The 24,410-nt window shown below is 38.5% G+C and overlaps 2 protein-coding genes across 23 annotated transcripts in view; one reads left to right on the forward strand and one right to left on the reverse strand.

Annotated features, from left to right (window-relative positions):
• The window catches only part of LOC132798145 (voltage-dependent L-type calcium channel subunit beta-4), a 50,118-nt gene that overhangs the window by 17,424 nt on the left and 8,284 nt on the right, over positions 1 to 24,410 (forward strand). For 5 of the 22 annotated variants that reach the window (XR_009633906.1, XR_009633905.1, XM_060809884.1 and 2 more), the window contains 4 exons: positions 2,395 to 2,430; positions 22,083 to 22,199; positions 22,273 to 22,494; positions 22,566 to 22,677. Coding sequence is in view for 16 of the 22 variants with exons in the window: in XM_060809884.1 (XP_060665867.1) it covers positions 2,395 to 2,430; positions 22,083 to 22,199; positions 22,273 to 22,494; positions 22,566 to 22,677 (487 nt within the window). In the remaining 6 variants the exon portion in view is untranslated. Of the gene's footprint in view, positions 1 to 2,394; positions 2,431 to 12,352; positions 12,580 to 16,353; positions 17,764 to 20,253; positions 21,436 to 22,082; positions 22,200 to 22,272; positions 22,495 to 22,565; positions 22,678 to 23,726; positions 23,760 to 24,410 lie in introns of those variants that run through there. The other 17 variants (XR_009633910.1, XR_009633909.1, XM_060809897.1 and 14 more) reach the window with 10 other exon arrangements.
• On the reverse strand, positions 8,013 to 9,243 carry LOC132798571 (uncharacterized). The gene is given in 3 exon segments (XM_060810481.1): positions 8,013 to 8,278; positions 8,280 to 8,953; positions 9,053 to 9,243. Coding segments are annotated over 2 exon segments (846 nt in total). The 5' UTR covers positions 9,053 to 9,243; the 3' UTR covers positions 8,013 to 8,106.

The following is a 24,410-nucleotide window of genomic DNA, read 5'->3' on the forward strand; positions in this document are numbered from 1 at the left end:
CTAGACAAATGTTATTACCAAAATGAAAGAAGAAAACTAAAAAGGAAAGAAAAAATAAAGAAAGGCAGCGACAACACTGAGATCTGTGACTAAATTTATTCAAAAGCGATTCGAAAAAAAAAACGTCGCCATCGCTCTCCCCTTTAATTCGTTATACTCTCGAAGACTCGTTAAGAATAGATTTTGGATGTTGTTGTTTTTGGTAATGCGTGTGACTGCCATTAGAGTAAAGTACTTTGGATAGTCGCCGAAGTCTGTGTCCCCTGTCTCCTCACCCGTTTTGATATACTAGAATCCCATTCCCATTCCTTTTACCATTTCCAATCTCTTTCCTTGAGACAGCATCAGCTGAATTGAGCGCTTGCATTTCTTCGTTCTTGGCTTTCTTTCACCTACAAGATTTATCGCTTTGTATTTGTATTATTTTTAGTTGTTTTATGTCAGCTGCACATTCCCATCCAACTGCTCGGCCTAGTACATGCCCCAATAGCACTTCTATACGATTTAAGATTGTGCTTGTATATAGTTAGCTTTCATTGAGTTCCCTCTCAGTGGGTGAAGTAGAGATATTCGATTCGATTTGTATTGCAGTCCCATCTAGGCAATATCGTTTTGCGTTTCAGTATACAATCTTATACATACATAGCTTGTCTCCCTAATTATGTATGTCCCCCACTTTGTATCGAACATTTCTATTCAGTGCTATATACTTTGTGTGTAGGTGGTTGAAAAGTAACTCAGTAATAGTACTATATCAATATACCAAATATAGCATTAGACATATTTTAGTATTTTTGTAATATATGAATTTTGTATATTATAAGGATGAGACTGTTTTGCTTTTACTGAATATAGTAACTTTCTTGCTTGTTTATCCATCCATCTAGAAGTAGAAGTGTTAGCTCACGAAACAAAAGAAAAATGAAAATGCCGTTATAGCTAAAGTGTATGCCCCTTATATGTAAGAAAGTTCCATTCTTTTCGCTCATCATTTTGGTCAAATATTTGGCTTGATTTAGACTGAGAAAGAGAGAGAGAGAGAGAGAACTATGAGTTTACTTCACTTTTTTGTTTAGTTTTAGTTGGTTGATGTCAAACTAGGCGTCTAGTCCCGCGTATAAAAATGCCTTTTCGCAACTTTCAAAAGAAATTATTAATTAATGTACGAGCCTCGAAGTTGAATTGGCTCTTGGCCCCATCTTCATTTGACACACCGCACCATTGATGCCCCTTCAGCCCATGTCAAATGCCCAATTCCCAATACCCAATGCCCAGTGCCCAGTGCTTCGGTCATTCCCATTTTGATATTCCAGTTCATGTTATGTTAATCGGCCAAAGAGAAGTTACCAAAATGCTGGATGATGGCTTTTAGAGACATGTTCTCTGTATAAAATTAAGTATCATTTGATTGCCTTTGTCCAAATCGCCGCTAAGAATTTTTGGTTTAGTTGCCGTAGTCGTTGTAGTGTTACTTTTAGTATACGTATATGTATGTCTAATGCTTTCAGATAGAAAAAAAGACACGCACACAAATTCGTATTTCTACACAAAATTAAATAGAAATTTTTGTCGCCGAGTTAAGCCGAGTTCAATGGACTGGACCTACGGCCACATTTTGCGGATGACGGCAGCAATCATTGAATTTTTTAGCATTACATGTGCGAGTAATGTTCCAGGAATTTAAAAAGGATTTCAATTTCATTCTCCTTTTAGTTATTGTCAAAGTTGTCAAACAATTTTTCGCACCAGATGCAGCTCGCTGATAGTTCTGGCCCAATTATTGCAACTGATTAATCCCGAATACGTGATTTCCCACTCAAGATAGTCGACATGCGTCGACGTCCTTCGGTCTCTGTCGATTCCTAGAACCGAAATGGGATTAGATGTTCACCTCGTTTTGTTGAGCACACGTTTCGGCAAATGGAATTGTAAAAAAAAATTGGGAAAAAACTCAATAGTTGCAACCTGAACGTGAGTGTGTGCCGCGTCAACGATTTCTTTATGCAAGGCCAAAGATGTTCGTATGAGCAATCCTGATTCAATTGTTTAAAGACGGAAATTTGCAGGCATGCCTAAATAAATTCATTTAATTTAGGGCTGGTTCCTCAACATCTAGTTATAACGATTTTTAGTATCCGATAGAATTATTTTTTTTTGATTTTCTTAATTTATCGGAACATCATTTGCGAAATAAGAGAATTCTATTAATCCAAATACATCCATATGAATAAGCCACTTCTGCTTTGTTTACAAAAGTAAATCAAATATTTTTGGGCATTCCACTTAACTCTTATCGAAAGAAGGGATGAATTGCTCTAATAATATTTAGAAATAGACAATTGTAATAAATATTATTTAATATAATATAAATAAAATTATTTAATTTATTTACAGGGTTCCTCGCCTACTCTGACGTTGATCACCTCAAAGGTAAGTCAACAGCTACCTGCTCAATTAGCGCAAACATTTATTGCATGGCTTATTCGCTTGGCTATCTGAGCACTTGGCATTAAGTGCATGTATTACTAGTTAGTTATTTACTTGCAATTAGGTTGACTCAGCAGGGTTAAACCTGGCCGACACTCACAACTCGAGCAAAAGAAGCGGCTATCCAGGATTTGGGTCTGCAGGTGACTCATTCGACAGGAAATGACGGTGGCGGTTGGGGCATGCAGCACAGAAATCTTGCACCAAGAGTCGGCCTGTGAAAAGCACTCTCACAAACAGCCAGAGATTTACAGGGAGACTCGTCGAGACTGCATAAATACTAGTATCTTAGCGATTTCAGTGTTAACTTTAAGCTCGTTCGGCACTCGTAAAAATTATAGTTTATTTTTTGGATGGACTTCAGTGTCACCAACACGCGTCGTCTGTTGTAATGGGTCCTAGGCCAGAGATTACCTGGCAGCAGATTACAATATCGGGTAATCGCATTGCTTAAGTCGTTAGACCCTGACAAATGGCCGCACACTCGGCGAATTCTGCAGAAGAAGTTTGAAGAGGTTCGTGGCGGAGGAGGAACAGAAGTGGAGGCACACTTGGAAGTGCTTGAGAGTGCTGAAAGAGGAGCGTAGTTGGCGACCTTGAAAATGCAAACTATGCCGCGAGGGCGCTACACACTCATGCACACACACACACACATACACAACCACACAGAGCGCACAGGCTTGGGAAAGGAAACACAAGCGCAGAGGGGCAATACTGGGAGAGGACAAGGGAAACAAAGTTAAGTGCTGACGTCGAGTGTGTGTGTGTGTATGTGAGTCTGCGTGTCCTATGCTCAAATACAAAGGCAACACTGGCAAACGAAACGAGTTTCGATGCCACCAAAAACTGCAATAGTATCTGTATTTGTATCTAACAGATACACGAGCTAAAATGAAATTTCGCATGCGAAACCGGCGAAGACAGCAGAACGAAGAGCGAGGAAGACTGCGAAGAACGCGAAGCAGAAGCTGAAGCAGAAGCACCGCAAAGCAAAAGTCGGTCTTTGTGCCAATAGAGCTTAGAATGCGGTAGGACAACACTCCTCCTTTTTCTCTTCGTCTTCTCTGTTGCATTCCTCTTCTTCTTGTTGTATTTTTATCGCGTTGTTGTTGTTCTTCTTCGTCATGTTGATGTTGCGGCGCGCCGCAGGAAACGACAACATTGCCAAATTCATACTTTCATCTTCGTCTTCTAAACAAATTTCGCACATGTTATTGTTGCTGCTGTTTGTCCCAGTCCCAGTTCCAGTTCCAGTCCAAGCTCCAGCCCCAGACCCAGGTCCAAAATTTAATTCTCAGACCCAAATCCCCTTCCCAGTTGAGCTCCTTGCTTGCGTGTGTGAACTCTCGTTGAACAAGGCGGCGATATGCAAGATTTAATTTGACTACATCATTTCGGCGTGCGGCACATTAAAATTTAATTAAATTCATTTGTTTCTTCGCTAAAATTTGACACATTTCAAATGTTTTCAGAACCCTACTCCAATGTTTTATTTTTAGTGAGCTCTCGATAATGTTAATGTAGGCCATTGAAGAAATCCATTAAAATTGTTCTGTAATCAATTTACTGCATTTACAAATTTAATGCCGAAAATATATAGTATTAGCAAAGCTAGATATTCAAAACATCTTAAACAGTAAGATCATTATGTATATATAACGATTTATATACATTATTTACACATTTATGAAAATACATTTTTCTATACATATTTTGATCCTTTTACCCAAATTCCTATTAGTTATTATTACAAAATTAAATACAAGTAAAGCAATAAAAATTAAATATTGGCAATTCAATCTGAAGTGAAAAAAAAAACAAATACTAAAATTATTTGTTATTTTGAGTGCAGATATATCTATTGATTATCACTTTAATTAGAACTAAGAATGATTTTTTGAATTATTTTTCTGTTGTAAGATAATTGCGAAAATTAACGAATTCGTAAACACACCAAAAATTGAACGAATTTATATATTTTATCGTAAAACAGAAAAAGTTCCCAAAACACCAATCTTAGCTATAAATACAGAGCTAATCCACAGCTATAAGAATAACCTTTACTGTAATTATTAAACTGTTTCAGTTTATGTTTTTTTTTTTCACTGTAAATAAGATAAGAATAATGTGGGGTAAATTTAATATATCCGCTACCTATAGGGTAGAAGGGTATTATAACTTTGTGCCCGCACGAAATGTATGTAACAGAAGAAGGCATCTCCGACCCTATAGAGTATATATATTCTTGATCAGCGTCAACAGCCGAGACGATCTAGCCACGTCCGTCTGTCAGAGACTAAAAGATATAGAGCTATACTTTTTTTTTCGACAGCATTTATTATGTTTGCACGCAGATCAAGTTTGTTTCAAATTTTTGCTGCACCCACTTCCGCCCCCGCAAATCAACAAAAATCGAATAACAAGCGTTAAAGCTAGAGTCGCGAATTTCGGTATATACAATAATAACTATAGTAATTGTGATTCCTGAAAATTTGGTTGGAATCAGATAAAAATTGTTTAAGTTTTTACAGAAATACTTTTATATGGGCAAAAACGCCAACTTGCTAGTGGTCTCAGTTGCTTTGGCTAAAAATCTGGTATATTGTGCCATCTAGGGTATATTTTGAATGTGGTACTATATCGATATACCAAATATACCATTCATAATACTGTAAGTATTTTCGGTATATTTTGAAAATAATACCGTAATATTTAGCTTTTATTCAAAATGGGTAGCGGGTATCTCACAGTCGAGCACACTGGTCTGTAGCATTCTTACTTGCTAAGTAACTAATACAGAGAACTCTCTGTATTAGTTGAGACGAAGCAAAATATAATTTAAATAGTAACCACTTCGCAAGGAATTCCAATATTCTGTACATATAAAAGCATGTTCGAGCAATGCAATGTGATCAATCCGAGCTTCCAAGAATACATTAAAAACTGTACAGTACGCACACGAGGATGGGTTGGGCAGAAGACAGTGGCAAAAGAGCTCTCGAAGAAGGTCATATCCAGTGACAGAAAAGCACTGAAGTGCTATACATATAAAGATCAGCGTTTTATGCATCCTTAACTTACACTCTATTTTAATTGCCAAGAAATGCTCACAATCACAGTTGGTGCCTCGCGTCCACACACCGACCGATCTACCGATCGACCTGGCTTCCAAGCGACCAACTGATCTTATGTGCAATTAAACGGCAAAAAGTCCGACAAGCATCAAGGGATGGGGGTGGTTGGCAGGGAGAGGGATAGGGACAGGGGCAAAAGCAGGGACACACAAAGGGACAGGGACAGGGGCAGGGGCAAAAGCAAATTTACGTCCGCTGTCAAAAGGCAGCGACGTAGCGTATTTAATATTTTTCTGCGTTTTTTACCTTTTCATGTTGTGTCATCATCATCGTCAGGCGTAGCCAGAGAACTGAGTCGCAGCTTCAGGGACGAGCAGAACAGAGAAAAGATACAGATACACAGAGACTGAAACTGAGACTAAAACTGAGACTCATACACTCGTGCTCGCATTCGTACTCGCGCTGATGAGTTGGTGTAGAGTGGTCAATCCTGTTCCTTACGCTCCTGTGTGGCTGTGAGTCTGTTGGTGCTGGAAGGGAGTCCGCGAGGAGATGTCTGCCAAGGGGTACAAATTTGTACGCTCAACTACAAACTAAAAAGTCTTAAAGTCTTAAAAGCATTTGCAGAAACGAAGGCAAAGAGTAAACACAATAAAGGCATAAAAATTGCGAGTGAGCAAACAAATAAAAGGAAACACAACTGCGTGCTCAGTGGATGAATGCAAAGAGGAGTGGAGCACGGGGAACACTGCGGTGTATGTGTGTATATAGTTTTGTTGCTCCGCTGCTCATTTGCACTTGGAATACAAAAGATACATTTTCGTAAGACCATTTTGACATGACAAGATAACGACAAGCAATCCGACCAAGTGACCAGTCGGCCGGCTAAAGGGAGAGGGGCAGCGGTAAGGGCCGAGACGTAAACTTGGGGACCTGCGCCTGCTCATTGGCTCCTTGGCCGACCTTTTGCTTGAGTGTTTCGTATTTTAATTTTCATTACGGCCACAACGCAAAGCTGGTAAGGTTCTTGAGAAGCTTCGGCGATGACGATGGCGACGCTGACGAGGACGGTGACGATGGCAGCGCATAAAGTCAGCGCAAGCAGCGCAAAGTGAGTATTTCTCAGAAATTGCAAATTATTTTTGAGCTGAGCGCCTGCGCCTCTGACTGTTGCTTGTGTTGCTTGGAGTTGCCTCGTCACAGTCGCAACTGGCGCAGCAGAGCAGCGGAAACAGCAGCAGCCGCAGCCGCCAAAATGAGTTAGCATCCCAATCCGAATCCCAATCCCTCCACAGTCTGCGTGTGTGTGTGTGTGTGACTCTGATGAGTGCCTGCACAAAGAGCAGAGCGGCAGGCAAAACAAATGCGCAGATACTTTTGCCCCCATTCACATACCCGTGCCTCCCTCAACCACAAACACATCGCACTCGTGTGAGACTCTCAAACTGAACGCGAGGATTGAGCGTTGGGCATTTTTGCATCGAGCTATCAAGTGCTCTGGCCTCGGCCGTCTTCTTCCCGCGCTCGACGCTCCGCTACCATAAAGTCGTCTTTATGCACTCTCATAAACATTTTTATTTTAATGATTTTTATTATTGCGCACATTCGTTACTTTTTATGCCAGTCGAGAGGATCGTTGCTTCGTTTGCTTAGCAGTGAGTGCTAGCTTCTCTGAATCTGTTATCCATGTCCTGATCTCGGCACTTAGTGCTTCAAAAATTCCCAATACGGTTTGCTTTTCAATGGTAGCTTATTATGTTAATAAATTGAAAATAATCCATATTTCAACAAATTTGTTTTTAACTATGATATTTCCAATTACATTTTTGCAATCACTCTATTGACAATGGTAAACATATGGAGCTGACAGTCAAAGAATCTGTAAACTACATTCATATATTCAAAATTCATGGTTTTACATTTACTATACACTCGTATAGTAGTCTACCAAGGAACTATACTTTATATTTTATATAAGTGCTTCATTATAAAATGCCATTTGTATAACTTCAAAATACTTGTCATGATATATAGATTTTTCGCGGTTCGAAAAAAAAAGAAATGAGCCGAGCATTGCATGTTTCGAGTCCTTCTTTCGGATAGCAACAAAACAAAAAATGGAGACCCTGCCCACCTCAGTTGCTCGTCGTTACTGTTTGTTTTTTGTGGCCCCAACACACCAAAACCATAAAAATTAATTTACGTTCGATTGCAAAGTTTTCGCCTGGACGTGGACAACGTATGACACATAAAATTCTACATTTACGACCGCTTGAGATCCAACTCGTGTATGGCGAATCTGTGCGATGTTGCCAGAATGGCCTCAACGTCAGCTTTATCCGCCGCAGCGGCGGTTTCATTAATTACTCGAGATCCATAAAATAGCCCTCTATTTTGGAGACAAATTTTCACCTTCTAAACATATGTAAGAACACTTTATAAGTGATTTTGCTAAATTTAAATATTTTAATTTATTAACAGTGTAACTAAATCTTATAAATGTTTTTTGGTAGAACAAGTTTCCATATAAGTATGAGCACATCAATTAGCGAGGCGCAGCACCACCCAGTTGGGCCACAGTGCGTTGTAGTTTCAGAATTTCAGCTTGCAGCTTTAGAACATTTTGGTTGCTTTGAGATCCGGAAATTGCAGCTGGCTTCGATGTGGATGCTGTAGAGGGTGCAGGTGCTATTACGAGTGGGGGGAGCAGCCGCGCGCGGCAAGGCTCCTGCAACGCTAGCAATGGACAAATCTGGATGAATTTGAGGCGTAGTCACATGCTTATAGGTCGATGACTGCATGTTCGTCACAATACTGTTAGTTGAAATTGTGGCAATATTAGTATTGGACACAACAGTGGGCTTTGCAACTGCAGGGGCTGGAATTGCTGGAGTGACTGTGGCGGACACAGTTGTCGGCCCGACACCACGATGTGTTGTTATCAGCTTTTGTAGCTTTGCTGTGGCGCTTTCCCGCTGAGAATCAATCAGCATGCGCATTGCCTCTTGATCCTCTGATTTTGCCTTCTCCATGGAGTCAGAGCCCTCGTCAATAAACACGTAATTGATAACATGAGCATGTGTGCCTGGTTTAATGCGATAGATGGGCTGCCCATTGCCGGAGGCGGCTGCAGCGGCAAGCGATGGTATGTCGCCCATTTTGGCCATTTCGCCACCAACTTGAAATATTGATGTCTTCCCGTTGACAACCAGTGGCTTGGGCATAATGTAGGGCAGCGACACAAACTGCGCGCATTTGCGCTTGGTCAATTCGACATATTTGCTTACCCGACAGCCGCTTGTACTGCAGGCTCGCAGTGGGGCAGCCGCAGAGTCCCCTGAGACATTGCTACCGCTTGGCGCTGATGCTGTAATTGCGGCAGCTGTTTGCATCTGTAATTAAATTGATTTAATTTTAGTTTAAATTACTACCACTACTTCATATAAATTCATAAAATCATCAATTCTAAATTTGTGTCTATTTAATTTTACCTTTATATTTGTTGAGATTCACACAACGCGTCTTCGATTTTACAAAACAATGCGCATAGTTGATGGTCACACACTTCTGCTCTCAGAGAGCCAACTGAGTCATTTAGTCAAAACGAGATGAACAAGTTCAGTTCGCACTTGTACTTATTTGTTGCGTGTTAGCAGTTATATTAAATTTTTCTTTAATTTACCTTTACAAAATAAATAAATTTAATTTAAAATATTTTATTAAAATACCATACAAATAATTATAAAATCGGTTACCTCTTACCAGACAACCAAACTCTCTGTTCAAAGCGAACAAATGAACTGAGTTCTGCTCGCAGAGAGCGAGAGAGACTGTGAGAGTGTGCGCATGACCGCTTATCGATTACTCAAACTCGATAACATATCGTTTGGGTTGGTTTGATTGGCGGGAAAGAGAATTTCAAAAACTAGACCCAACATTCATTCCAGCGCGTACATTTTTGTTTGATACATCTATAATGTAGAGTGTACTTAGAAATAACTAGTAATTATGAAATCCCTTTAAATGTAAGATGTATAATACACCATTTAGCAAACATTAGGAAACCTTCATGTGAAGGAAAGTGCAATGACCTAAAAGACCTCGAACATTAACATTAAAAGTTGCGACAGACACCCGCTTCATTTACATTCCCGAGTACTTTAAAAATGAGCAGACAACGCTACAGCTGAGTCGTTAAAAGCATTGAAAACGGTTATCATGAGGCGGTCGGAACCAAGGATGGTTCAGTCTGCCTGCTTCTTTAATTTCCACGTCCATCTTACCATCATCAGTCGCTCAAAGCAATGACCAGACTTGCAGCCTCATTGTTAGCTCATATGAAATAATTACTTTAGCACACATTGACGGACTGACTGAATACCTGTTTGCATGACTGTCAGACAGACAGACAGACAGACAGTGTGCCTGTGTGCATCCTTAGTCATGGCCAATATATCGACTCGCATTAACAACAACAACAACAACAACAACAATCACAATGAGAACAGCCGCAGTTGCAATAAAATCCTCCGACACATCCACGTCGCGCCCAGTTCGAGAATAATAAGAAATGAAATGCCATTTATTAAGCATTAATAAGTGCGAGCGACCATGTCCATCCATCCATTTGCGCTGCACTTGGGCTCTTGGGTACGCGCTTTCAACCGGGGCTTGTGCTTACAAGCAACCCGACTCTTCGTTCTGTTCAACTTTTCAACTGTTCGGCTGCCTGAGTCTTGCTCTGACTCAGTCTGTGTTTCTGACGTTGCCAGTGGCCAGATTTAACTCATTCCTGCCACGTTACTGCAGGGCTATTCACAATTGCCACTTTGGTGATTTTGGCTCACGGCATATTCAACCTTGGGTGATAACATTCTAATAGAACTATTATTATTATTTTTCTATAGGAAACAAACAATAAATATTATCGTAATTAATTAGTTTCGAATATTTAACAATTTTTGTTTATATTTCATCAGCCTTAGAATAGAAAAATAAGTAGGCACCCTTATTATCTATTATCTATTATTATTATTATATTATTTAATAATAATCAATGTTTTTACTATAGAATTTCAACAAAAGATGGAAAAGGTTCGATCAATTAAAATTAGTATAATGTTCATGAAATCCATAAAAAAGGGATTGCATTAATTACTGTCTTCTTTGGCAGACTACACGGCAGTAACTTAATTAAATTCCATTGCGTTTTGCTTAAAAATATGTGCAACACACTGCAATTATGAAATATGAAGGGAACTGTTATTAAAATTCAAGACCAACGTTCGGAACGGAAATGCTTTACTCTCTAACAGTCAACCGAATTCCATCTAAAATATTCGTATACTCTTGTATTTTCTTGTATATCATATGTTCTTATTATAAAATGTTTATGCTGAATTTTGAAATAAAACAATTGAACAAAAATGTATTAGTTTCGCTTAATCTCTGAATACTTGAAGCTAGATTAGTGATTATTTATTTTGAATTATATTATTTAACGCATTATTAACTTTGGATAAAGTTTACCAGTATTTCCATTCAAAGTTATTAAGATGATCCTTTTGCATTTACTGTAGCTGGTTTACGATAACTCATGCTGTGTCGCTGCGAACCTCTCAAAAAAATGCATGCCATTCTGTTGATCAGTAAGGAATTTGGTGTTGCGAGTAACATTATTTAAGAGTTACTCAGTTTTGTATAGTTCATTGAACTGATGAGCCAGCGCGCTAAGAAAGGTGCATATACGAGGGGTTGTTCAGTATGTAGGCAAAGAGGAGCGACTAGTATTATTTGAAATTGTAACTAGCTGCCGATTGCAGCAATTAACTGTCTGGTCCCTGTCTGCGAATCACAAAAACAAAAGAGAAGTCGTTTTCGATTTGGGGTTTTAACTTTGAGCAGCAGCAAAAAACATTGGAATTCCTTGTCAGCGCAGAACCAACACATGGCATTCATCTGAAGCCGTAACAGCAGTACAAACATTTGAAACAACAACGAAAAAGTTAAGTTAATTCAATATTATCAAAGAAACCGACCGACTAATGCTCTTTGCATGGTAGCAGTGGACAGAATTAACTTCTCATCAGTTAAATGAAAGACTTTGTAGTACATTGATGCAAGGGTATTCTGAAAGTCTGCAATAAACTTTGAGGGCTAACTCTGTACTTGTGCTTCTTCAAGTGAACTGCAGAGAGCGATGACAACAGCCAGGCAAGCAGGCAGGCAGGCAGGCAGGACGGCGTCGTCTGGACAGTGGCCACGACAACATCAACATCAACATAAACATCCACAGTCGCAAGTCCAGTCCCCAGCAGCAATACAAACTGCGCATGCGTAGCTCTTAGATACTCGTAACAGACGGTGATACTGGCACATATACAGATACATATACAGATACAAAAGCACGTGTAGTGCCCGCGGGAACGCCGAAGCAACAGACTGAGAAGCAGGCACCAAAAAGGAAACAGTCAAAAACAACAAAAACCACAAAAAAGGGAAACCAAATGTTTCACTTGACCTTGACTTTGAAATTCTTATTGCAAAAACCAAAAAAAAAAAAAAATGTACTCTGCACTCGCACGCTCACACAAACACATTCGCAGAACCTCACAGATATACGAATCTTTAAATCACATGAGATGTAGTGCCTATATTCTGTAGTGCATATATTTTTCGGGCTTTTCGCTTTTAATCTTAACATCTTAATATTTATTCAGCTTGTAGTCGTCATAGGCGAGTATTAACTGTACTTAGTAATTATACCCATCGATTTCTTGTTACCTTTTCAGATGAGTGCAGCCCCCATCGCCAATACACTGAATTCAATTAAAGTCAAATTCTCAGCCGAATAGAGAAAGCATTGCAAAAAAGAATCCCATACACAAGCCAATATGTGCATATAGAAGGCCCCCGACTCTATATGTATATGTATCCATATATATATAGTAGACAATACGAGTACAACTGAACAAACCAGCTGTTTTGTACCCCCCCAAAGAGAATTGCGGAACCACAGGTACGCCCGATATAATACTCAACTGCAGATAATATCATACCCATCAACTCTTTTTACCATGACCAATTTGTAAGGAATAGACAACATACATGTTCATATAGAAAGTTTATTCACAAACATCCACAATTTTTATATTGCCATTACTTCGAAATAATTGGTAGATTGTAAAAATGTTGAACCCTGAAAATGTTCTCTTGTTCCATTTAAGTATTTTGCGAATAATTTGACCTAAATTGACTCCCACTGAACGACTCGTATCAAGAGAATCTCTGAGAAATAAATTGCAGTTGCGGCATTTATAATACTTGTGGCGCCCAGTCAGCCCTACCACCTAACATAATAGAAGTCGTCTATCGTGAAAAGGGGAAAATCAATAAATGTAAAGGAAGGCGTGGAAGGAAATTGCGCTTAAATGGCAATTGACACCAAAGCCAAACTAATGGGCCACTTATAACGGCGATTGCAGCAGCTAGGACAAAAGGATGCGCGCCGCATTGTTGTCCCTATTTCGATCCTGTTTCCTGTGCACTGATGGTGGGGCTGATGGCGAGGGCTAGCGTAAGGGGATTGCACCCATGTTTGCAGCTGCCACATGGCACACGACAACAACTTGGAGTCCTCTCTTGTTTCGGTATCTCGCTGCTATGGTTTGGCTGTGCTTGTTAACCGCGGCCGGAAAGGTGTTGCCTCAGACAATAAACTAATTAAATTTAATTTAGAACAGACTGTGGCATTTCATCAGCCATCCTTTCGGCCAGTAACCTCGCTGACCAACCGCACGCGTCGTCCAACGTAGCCAAAACACAAACCCAAACACAAACACAAAACACAAACAAGAAACAAGAAATGTTTCATATTTAATTGGCCGGCTGCTTGCGGCATTGTGGCAATGTGGCACATTGTCTTAAATTACGAGGCGAATGGCAACACATTGCGTTGCAACGCCGTCGCCACCGATCAAATTAGAAGTAATAAAAAAATGTGTTAGGTGCGGCAAGGGGTAGATCTACATATGTGCGTACAAACATGCCCCTAGGACAAGGGGTTAGCCACTGCTAAGTACCGCGAAATATTCGCCGCTTGTTTAACGCAGAACTTGGAAGTGAACGAATGCAGCTGCTACGCGATTTTGTTTGTGCCTCCAAGCAGTGGCAGGTGCCGTGCGGGAGGATTTGTCCAAATGCATGAAGTGCACGGCGACTTGTGCATTGACTTTTCCCATTCATCATCAATTCCCCAACGATGAATTACACATACACACACAAAAAAGCTAGCGAGTTATTTGTTTACCGTTAGCGGTCGAAAGGCAATCAAAACGGCTTCACATTATCTATACCTGTACCTGGAGCCGGGCCTTACCTTTGCTCGTGGCTGTGGCTGACGCTGTGGCCGTGCCCTACTGCCAAGGCCAGCACGCAAACTTACTCCTATGATTATAATCCAAATTAAAGTCTCGAAATTGGAACAGCGCTTGCGACCAGTTTGTGGACTTGGATGCCTCGCCACGTCGAGATCTGCATGTGGATAATTGCAGGTTTCGATCGCTTAGGTTCGCTTCAACCCATCGATACTAAGCTTACCCAAATTTAGAAGTTTGCCGCAGTCTTCTCCCCCTCTTCTCTCTTATTTTCCGCGCTGCGGGCTATGCAGAGCACAATTTGAATCCCAAACAGTTCCTCTACCTTAATTGGTCTCTTCAGATGTATCCCGTTCCATTTCCTTCTAGAATATAACAATAAAATTTACGATCAATTGCTTTTTCTGCTTATTTGATTTGAATGGAACCCGCTGCAAAGAGAATTCCTATTATGAATGGAGATGTTCCTTCAAATTATTTATATCGATTGCCAATTATAACTGACAAATGTGAAAGCATTTGCATTTGAAAATTATGCCCTCTTTAGACTGGGCTGCAGCATTGAAATTTTTTGAAAACTTAAACTTTTCGCCGCATGACTCTGTACGCAACATAATTCTCTATTTAGACCAAGGGCACCTGCTTCAATGATGCTGTTCTATGATGCTGTTCCATGATGCACGAGCTTACACCAAAACTGCATCACGCGAACAGCTTTTAAAGGTGAAAAAGTCAGGCAGGAAGAAGAAGAATATCAAATGCAAAAGAAACAAACCAACCACAATTTAGCAATTTAAAAAATTATGAGACACTGAGAGCATTCAAAAAAGTATAATTTTATTTATTATTCATCAATTAAATCTACCTTTTTATTTTCAAATACTAATAAGCAACCCGCTCTGCAACGATCATATTTATATACAAAATGGACAAATTTATCGTCTCAGTAATTTTCTTTAAGCATTTTACTTCTGTCTATTCCTTTCATTTTTTCGACTTTGATTTTTTTTAAGAATTTCAAAAAAGTACGGCATTAACAGAAATAGGCTGATAATTCCACTTAAATCACAGAAGCATAAAAAATTTTTAATGAAAATCGCCAAGACGATCAAACTGACCACCCTTTACAGGAATGTAGTCGTTACAGAACGAGTTGATTAAAAAATTAAATTTAAATAAATTATAAATTTTTACTTTTCGCATAATTTATTAAATGACTAATTTTTGGTTGATTTTTTTCTTTTTCCTTTTATAGTCCTCTTCTTTCAGCCTTAGTTTTTACCCCTAAACAGCTGCTTGAATAAGCGACTTTGGTCTAAGCACTTGCGTCATAGAATCACATAATTGAAACAGATGCACTTGTAAAATATTAAATTTATATTTTACGGAATTGAAATCTACACCTTTTATCTACAAATTTAGAACACTCGAATACCAAAAAAATGCTTCAATTGAGAGGGTTCAACTTTGAGCTATTCGCTATCCATTTTTACTAAATAAATTAATAACAATTAGTAGCGAAAGCAATATACAATTATTCCCGACCAATAAAACCTAATTATATATATTTCTTATATAAGAGGTATTTTTTATTACGTTATGATAAAATATTTTTAGTACTTAGTGAGTGATGAAGGGTTTGCGCCATCTACCATATGAAACGTTAAATGAAATTATTTGTGATGGTCTGGCAAAACACCACCTAGCGACAAATAAAGAAATATGCCAGAAACGATAGTCAGTAATCGATTATCAATAATCAACACTTTGTCTTGGGTCTTCTTCAGACGTTGAATCTCATATAGCCAACAGAAAAGCACAAAACTATGCACCTCTATTAATGTTAAGAAAATTCATGTCGAAAACAAACAACTCTTGTTTTCATATGTCAATGTCTTACCGCCACCTGGTGTAGAAATAAATATCTGTATTTAAATATTTATGAAATATATGTTTCCCTAAAAGTATGCAATTGAAAGTTATTAAAAGTGAAACAATTAATACATATTTGGGGGTTTTAAAAGATCGAGTTGTTCTTTGCAGTGCTTAATTAATATCAAAATATTATCAAAAATATTCTAAATATTTTCGTTAGCCGTCGTTCAGTTAGTTCCTATAAATATACAGAAAATAAAATGTACACAACTGAAATTTTTTTTTTTTTAAATATTATTAATTTGCATTTCTTAAATCTAGTTCAAAGAATTCCAAAATAAAAGTAGTAAAAAAAAATGATATGGGGTAAGACTCTTAAAATTGACAAAAAAAAAATGCTTACACCCAGCTGATGACAAAAAACCACTCCCACAATTATATACATATTAATAAAAAAAAAAAAATAGAATTCAGCTGACACAGCAATTGATTCTGCACAAAATGCCCAATTGCCATTTGTATATTTTTCAACATTTAAAATGTCGTATAGATCAGTATCGATTAATCAGTGTATCGCCAGCTGGCCTCAGATTTAGACCATGAAGTTATCAGTAATAATTTCTTTCATCGGCTTTGCTGCTCTTGCTTCGGGCTCCTGTTCAGTTCCTGGCCCCTCATATGGGGCTGCTGTTCCGTCGCCCCGTTGCCCAAAGAACTATCTGTTTAGTTGTAAACCAAATCTAACTCCAGTTCCATGCAGTGGCGCAGCTACAGAAAGTTATGGATCCGCTGGAGCCTACAGCGACCTACTGCCAAGTTACGCATATATTCCCGATCACCTGAAAATAGTGCACTATTATTAGACATACAACAAACGGCTTCGATGCAATGATAACGACCAACGCAAATTGATTTATTAATTATTCTCCATTAATTAATTATTTATAATTAATGTTTATTTTAATAATATAGAGCTTAATTTAGGTAGGTGATGACACACTCTGAAATTAGAATAAATTGAAAATCAAAAACGGACAAATCCGTAACCTGTAACAATTGTAACCAGTTGGAATTTCTACCGCATCAGACACCCAGGCAAGAATTGCAATTGACTTTCAGCATCACATGGATTATGTTTTGAGATGATCATCTAAGTTTCTTATTGGGTAGACCATAGTTATCGGCATGAGCTCTCGTCTAGCTGTAAACACTTCATTATGCACTGCAATAGAGAACAGCTCTTTGCTTAACAGCGTGGCGATGATAATCTTCCGAACAGCAGCTGCTCTTACTGCTTCTCCTCTCGCTATCGAGAGCAACATTTATGCTTCGGCTGCCAAAAATAATGTCGCAGTCAGCGGCATCTCGACAACCAAATCTACATACATCCACATCCACTCTGACATCGACATCGTCGTCTACATCGCGTCCACTCAGTCCCAGTCGGAACTGCTGTCTTTGCGTTTGTGGTCGATCTAAGCAGCAGCTCGTTTAATTGTCTTTGCCGTTGTCGCTGTAGTTCAACAATAAAAATGGAAATGCCAAAGTGATCTGAAATCCAATGATTAATCATATTACACGAGGCTACGTGCGTCCGTTTGTGTCTGTGTGAGCGCGAGTGTGTTATCTTAATGTTGACCATCAAGTTGAATGGCCATTTAGCCTGAGTGATTGTTTATGTTTTAATAAATTTATATTTTTTTCTTCGGTCGCAAATGATTGCATAATTTGTTTGGGGCCAAGTGCCACCATCAAGTGGTTCTCTGAGTGGTGATTAACCAACTGCTACATTAATTCACACCTAAACACATCCTCTCGCAGCCACCTGGCTTACTTAACACACACTCTACCCCAAAACACAAAATACCACCACAGCCAAAATGAAGAAGCTGCATCTCGGCGCCAAGCACAAGACCAAATCATATAAACCCTTTAGGAATAAAAACCGTCGGGTAAGTGTAAACAGACTCAAGACCCAGATCCGTATAGCCGACACAGACATGACAATAACTATAGACATAAAGCAGCACCCCTCCATTCCCCATTGTGCTCCATTTCTCAGCAGGCCCGGTGCGTTTATTTTTATACACTTGCTCGCAAATGATCTTGGGCGCATGTTGGACAGCACTACGTCACTTTCTTTCAATCTCTCTCTCTCTCTCTCTCTCTCTCTCTATCTTTTTACATTTCTCATTTGCATTCTCTTGGCCTTTCATCAATAACATGATAACCTGGTATACCGTTGTGCGTTCAGATTATTAAGGACAATCCGGATTTACCTACATCCCAAAAAGTTTCAAACAGAACTACAAACTAAGAATATTAGATTGCTTATAACAACTTTGTTCAACAACAAACTATTACATATAACAGGAGGTTTGTGTAGTTTTATAAATATATGTATTTATACCGTACAGTAATATAAATAAAATGTCTGATCATTTTCTCTAGTAAATTTGGCGAACATTAATAGGCTTTAAGCAAAGGGTCAGCTGTTGGCGATATCGACTTGATCTACTGTGCTTGAGCAAAATGCTGGTAATGTAAGGCATAAAGAGCGGTTCGATATGACTGGAGGTCAAAGGGCAAACAGCCAAGGGTCAAACACGAGGTGCTGTCGATTGCAATTGCAAAGTTGCGACAACAGCAAAAAATGACCCAGTCGTCAGTCTGTGACAAGTTCATTACTCGATGTGGTTGCTAGTTAGTCCACATTTGGAATTAACGTAAAGAGTAAAAGGTAAACAAAAATTCGCTACGTATACGAGTGCTTTTGGCCGGGGAATGCGACCCAGTTGCTTCTAGAGTTGGTAAGAGTAGAGGGGAAGGGGCAAATGACATTCGCGTTTTCTGTGGCAGTGTTTCACATACACACCACACCAAACAATCATCGCAAAGAGGAAAAGAAGAGCAAGAGGAAACCAAATTTGAAACAAATGTAAAAGCAATTGAAGAAGAAGCACAATTTGCTAAAGAGCGCACTCTCCGTAGAACATGAAAATCTGACGCCTGCGCAGAAAAAGAGTGGAGAATTTTCCACTTGAATTCTCTCACTCATCTCATTTTGCCCCAGCTCTCATTCTCTCTCTAGCTTTAATTGTGCTCCACCTGGAATGTATTTCTTCCTCTTTCTCTCTCACTCTTACTCTTTCAGCCGCATTGCTAGTGACAGTAGGCAACGGAATGTTTACGTTATACCGCACACTCTCCTCATATTTATGAAAAGCTGTGCAAACTTGTTAATTTTTTGAATAGAGTAAGAATTCTGATTTAACAATATGTTAGACATAGTAAGCTGTATTTATATAAATTTAAAAATATATCTTCTAATTTGATCCTAGATTAAAGAATTTAAATTATTTTTATAAAACATTTCTTGACCTGTATTGTGTTTTAGATATGGTCATTAACATCACCTTTATGATTTATATCGTGTTTCTATGTATTGCTAATATTTTCTGAATGAGAAATGTTTTAGTTGTTATTTAAGATGGATAGATAATGGATTGCCCAAAAATGATCTGTATAGTCCCTTCTCATGATTGAGACGAAGTGTGTGGTAAGAGAGGAGGCCCCATTGTGTTCTAAGAACAAAATTGAGAATTACCTTTAGAATTTCTTATTGTTATATAATATTTAGCACGTCAACATGATATATTATATAATATTTGAGAATATAAATTTGCATCAATTCACACTTTGTAAACCATTTTATCGCTTTTGTACAAATAAAATATTAAGATTATCGAATATCAAGCCATAAACCCATGTGAGCTGTTAATGCATGTAGTATATGAAATTGGAAAGCGTGGTCTGCCAACAGGTGGACGACCTTTAGCTTTATTTGGACAATTATCGATTTTCCATGCCCAAACACGATGGTATCCGCATAAGTAGAGTTAACTGTGTGGTATTTGAATTACAAATGCAATTACTGATTTTATAGAGCATTTATGCGAAAGTATATTTATATGAGCCAACCAGTATATGTGTGAGTGCACGGTGAAGCAAAGGCGATTTTATTGCACTTGAATGTCAGAGGTAGCTAAAAGCAAACATTTTGTTTACATTTCATAGTTGTTTTTTCATTTTTCACACTCACAGATATTTTCGAATCGCACTCGTATAGGTACTCGCAGTCGTTTTCGGACTCATTGAATGTTTGCAATCGCATTCATGTATTCACACAGTGGAATACTGTTCAATGGGTGGGAGCGGAGCAACAACATTTACGCACTGGAAATTAAGGGAAACTCTACACTGCTTTCGTTCTCCTTTTTTTGTATTTTTCCCGAAACGAAACAAAATTTTTCGTATTCCAAATACAGAAACGATTCAGTTAGCGTGCGGAATTGAGTTCGAGTGAATGTTGAATGCGAATGTGAAGGCGACTGTGAATGCGACTATCAAAGTCGTGAACTAGACGAGGGGGAACGGTATTTAAATCGGTCGGATTGGAGTGAATATACATAGCTAGAATATCCATAATTAAAGTGCGATAAAACATATAGGGCATACCCCACTCCAAACACTGCTCTATCAGTGCGAAACAACGTGATAAAGCCAACAAAAACAGCCACGCAAGCTGAAACAAAAGAGAAGAAAGACAAAAAAAAGGAAAAAAAAAAGCAAAAAGCAAAAGAAAAAGTCAAATTTCCCCCTTGCTCCAAGTTCATTTATTCGGAGGAGGTTTTCCAGTAATTTGCGTGCCTTGCCATATACTGAAAACTGAAATGCGCATCGTGGTCAAATGACTGACATACAAAATACCTATTTTTAAATCACAACAAAAGCATCCGGAGGCGCCAATACAGTATCGAATCGCGTCAAAACGGCGTAGGACCGCGGTACAAGAAAAAAAGAAAAAGCGAATATTTCAGAGACTCTCGCATCGTGGTAGTGAGGGGGCTTATCCCCTAGAAGAAGAAGAAGTCGGTGGTTGCGGAAGTCGGCGTGTGTGAGCGCCTTTCCAGTTAAATTTACTATTTACTACATACCCATTCTTCGTTTACAATCACTGTGCTCCGGCCTGCAGACTTCACTTCCCTTTCATCGGTATCACAATCACTATCTTTTGCGTTCTGTCTCTCGCTCAAACTGTCCTATCAGTTGAACTGTGACTCGCCATTGCCAATTGCCTAATGCGCATTGCAGATTGCCGCTTGGTGTCCAAGCTGTAAACAACGGCGTGCCACAAGTCGTGAATGGCATTAGCAGTAGCAGCAGCATAGACAGTGCCAGTGGGCGCGGCAAATCGTATCTATCATATCCTAAAACGTTGCTACATTCCTTTGACGTTGCGTGTTGGCGCGTCATCGTCGTCGCCGTCGCCTTCGTCGTGGTTGCCGTTGCTGTCGCTTACGTTGTCGTCATCATCATCATCATCCTCGTTCCTATCCAATCATCAGCTGTGGCATTGGCAGCTAAGTTTCTTGTTATCGCATTGTGTGTGGAAGACCATCAAAATATCTTCATTCGAAGAAGATTATCGGGCTGACAGGCCCATGGTGCAGCGTGCATCCTCCTCAGATGCTCCCTCAACTCAGGGAGGCCATCATCGAGAATCTCGATTTGGCCTTGGATACACATCATACCAAAGCGGATACAATAAACTATTCACACAGGTGATAAAACATTATTGCATTCCCCTGTCATTTAAAGTTCACATATAGTAGTGTATAATAGGCTACTGGAAACATATTGCCCGCAATGTTTTGAAAGTCTCGGAATGTTTAGCTATTGTTGATTAAAATTTTATTTTCAACTGCAACAACAGTTACTAGTTTTTGGGATAGTTTCGAATTCCATCAATTCAAATTCATTAACAATATCTAGGTTTTTCTTAAAAAAAATATAATTCTGACACAAATTCTTGGCTAGACTTAGACAATTCACTCAACTAACGCGGTCGATCCAAAAAATCGTATCTTGATTCAAAACAAATTTAATTGAACTGATGAACAATATACTATAAATAAATAATGAATGCCGAAATAAACAAACTCTCTTTCTGATCTCTGACATACGGCAAAAATGTTGTGCTCACAGTACCATCTGACACAGAGAGTCTGGCAATCATCCAATTGGATTTTACTATGCGTGCTATAAGTTAAATATATAAAATCTGTTAAAAATCTCTTAACAAGAGAAAACTTTGAAGTATGTTGTCATATAGCTAAAGAATTCTGTTAGAATAAGTAAATAAAAATGCAACACATTGCCCCAAAAAATTCGATGATTTACATATACACATGTATTTTGTTTGTTTTAGGGTTCTGCCGACTCAAACTACTCACAACCGTCATCCGATCTGTCGCTAGACGAGGAAAAAGAATCGCTTCGGCGAGAAAAGGAACGTCAGGCCTTAAGCCAGTTGGATAAAGCGAGGGTAAGTCAATTAAGAGATATGAAATCATGTAATGAAATGAATGTCTACTAACAATATTTTATATTCTAAACAGAGCAAACCAGTAGCGTTCGCTGTGCGAACCAACGTAGCATACGATGGTGCTATCGACGACGACTCGCCTGTACAGGGTGCTGCAGTTTCATTCGATATGCGGGAGTTCCTGCACATCAAGGAGAAGTTTGACAATAACTGGTGGATTGGGAGACTGGTTAAGGAAGGCTGTGATGTGGGCTTCATACCCAGCCCCGCTAAGCTAGACAACATTCGCATGCAGGTACTCGATATATTCATAGTAGTATATCTATCCACACAACTTATTAACGCCGTTTCTAATTATGGTTTCAGAATCAAACTAGACCCTCAAGACTGTACGGCACAAAGGGCTCATCTAGCGGGAATCTAGGTGCGGGACAAGCAGGTGCGGAGCCATCACGAGGTAGCACACCCCCCACACCTGGTATGACACACATTTCATTCTCCTAATTTCTTTTGAGCAAGGTTTTATTTCGTATATCGTATATCAAATTGATTTCTAATCCAACCTAAAATAATATAATCTTGTGTTGTACGAGTGTTTCAATATAATGTTTACCTTTTGTATTTACTATTTGTACGTCGTGTAACGATCTTTACTGACGAGCCTCTCATAGCAAACTGTAACAAGCGAACAACATTCGAATTATCAAAAAAACTAAAAAATAAATTACTTGTAACTACTATTAGTAACTTATACAACTATTACTACTGTTACAACAAATTTTCGACCAAAACTAGTACAGCAAAACTAAACCTACGACTACTCTCACAACTTTCTTTACTATTGCTAATATACAATATATGAACATCACGAGAGTGTTTCTGCATCAGTGAATACTAGGTATGTCAGTTACCGTGGATATAAAAAAAATCTCCTTACAAAGCGTATCAGTCGATCTACAACCAGCCAAGGCCGTCCGACATGATTATCAATTATAATCAATTACGTACTGTTTTCAATTTTCATTTAGAGAAACTTCAATCTGGAAAACACTGAGCGACGAAATTGCTGAAATTTCCGTAAAAGTTTTAAGTTATTTAATTATATATCATAAAACATTCCCTCACATTGTAAAACTGCAATGAGGATATCGAATCATCAGCATTTGTGTCAAACGAACCAGTTCCCAATACCAATGACTATTTACTTAGTTGTTTAACACTTACCTTCTGCATGGTCAACACTCTAAACTCAATAAAAACAGAATGCACAACAAATACACAAATACGATATACACAGACAATTAACTTACACTATACTCGCTTTCTTTTATAGAGCACGTTTATGTCATTTGACCTAACTTTCCTACTGAAAATCAAATAAATATTTAGCAAATAGAATATCCTATTAACAGCACTCAACTCTCTTTTACCTAACACCAACTAATACAACTACAACAACTACAATTCTCACTACCCACAACAACAATAATATCTGTAACAACTGTGTGATATAAACGTCTTCCAAAGACCCCTATAGTACAACACCACGCAAGAAACAAGGTTTGTCGATGTCTCTGCTCTTACTTGGTCATCAGAAAATCCATTTGAATTTTTCGACATCTCGTCATGGCTGTAGTATATGATATATCCGACCTATGCTCAACAAATTTCATTTCGCATCTTGAGATAAGAAATTAATTAGTTTTGTATACTTGCTATTAAGTGTTTGTAAATTACAAATCTCTTCAGCTTCATTGTTTTTAAAATTAATTTACGAATTGTAATTATATATTTCAAGCCCTTTTCCGAATAGCCTAAAATTATTTATTCATTTATATAAAACAAACACTTATAAAATTGCTTCAGCAGCTCGCCAACATCAGCGCCCAAAATGTTGTAATTTAATGTATTGATATACGAAAATGAATTTCATAGTCCTTTTAAATGTATACTTTTAGTATTGCTGTTATCACGCGATTCTCTTAAACCTTGCTTTTAGGGCTCATATTAAGATTTTTCTAAATTTTCAAACACTCATACATATTCCTAGAGTTAAGAATTATAATCTTTAGAGATAATATCATCCTCGAGTCGGCATTTCAACAGCATTTGACGTCGCGTGGTACGGTTGCAAAAATTTAAAAATCTAATAGCATACGGCCCCCACACACACACTCACATGCACAAACCAACAATACAGTTGATTAAAAA

The sequence above is a fragment of the Drosophila nasuta genome, chromosome 2L (genome assembly GCF_023558535.2).
Source record: "Drosophila nasuta strain 15112-1781.00 chromosome 2L, ASM2355853v1, whole genome shotgun sequence".
NCBI lineage: Eukaryota > Metazoa > Arthropoda > Insecta > Diptera > Drosophilidae > Drosophila > Drosophila nasuta.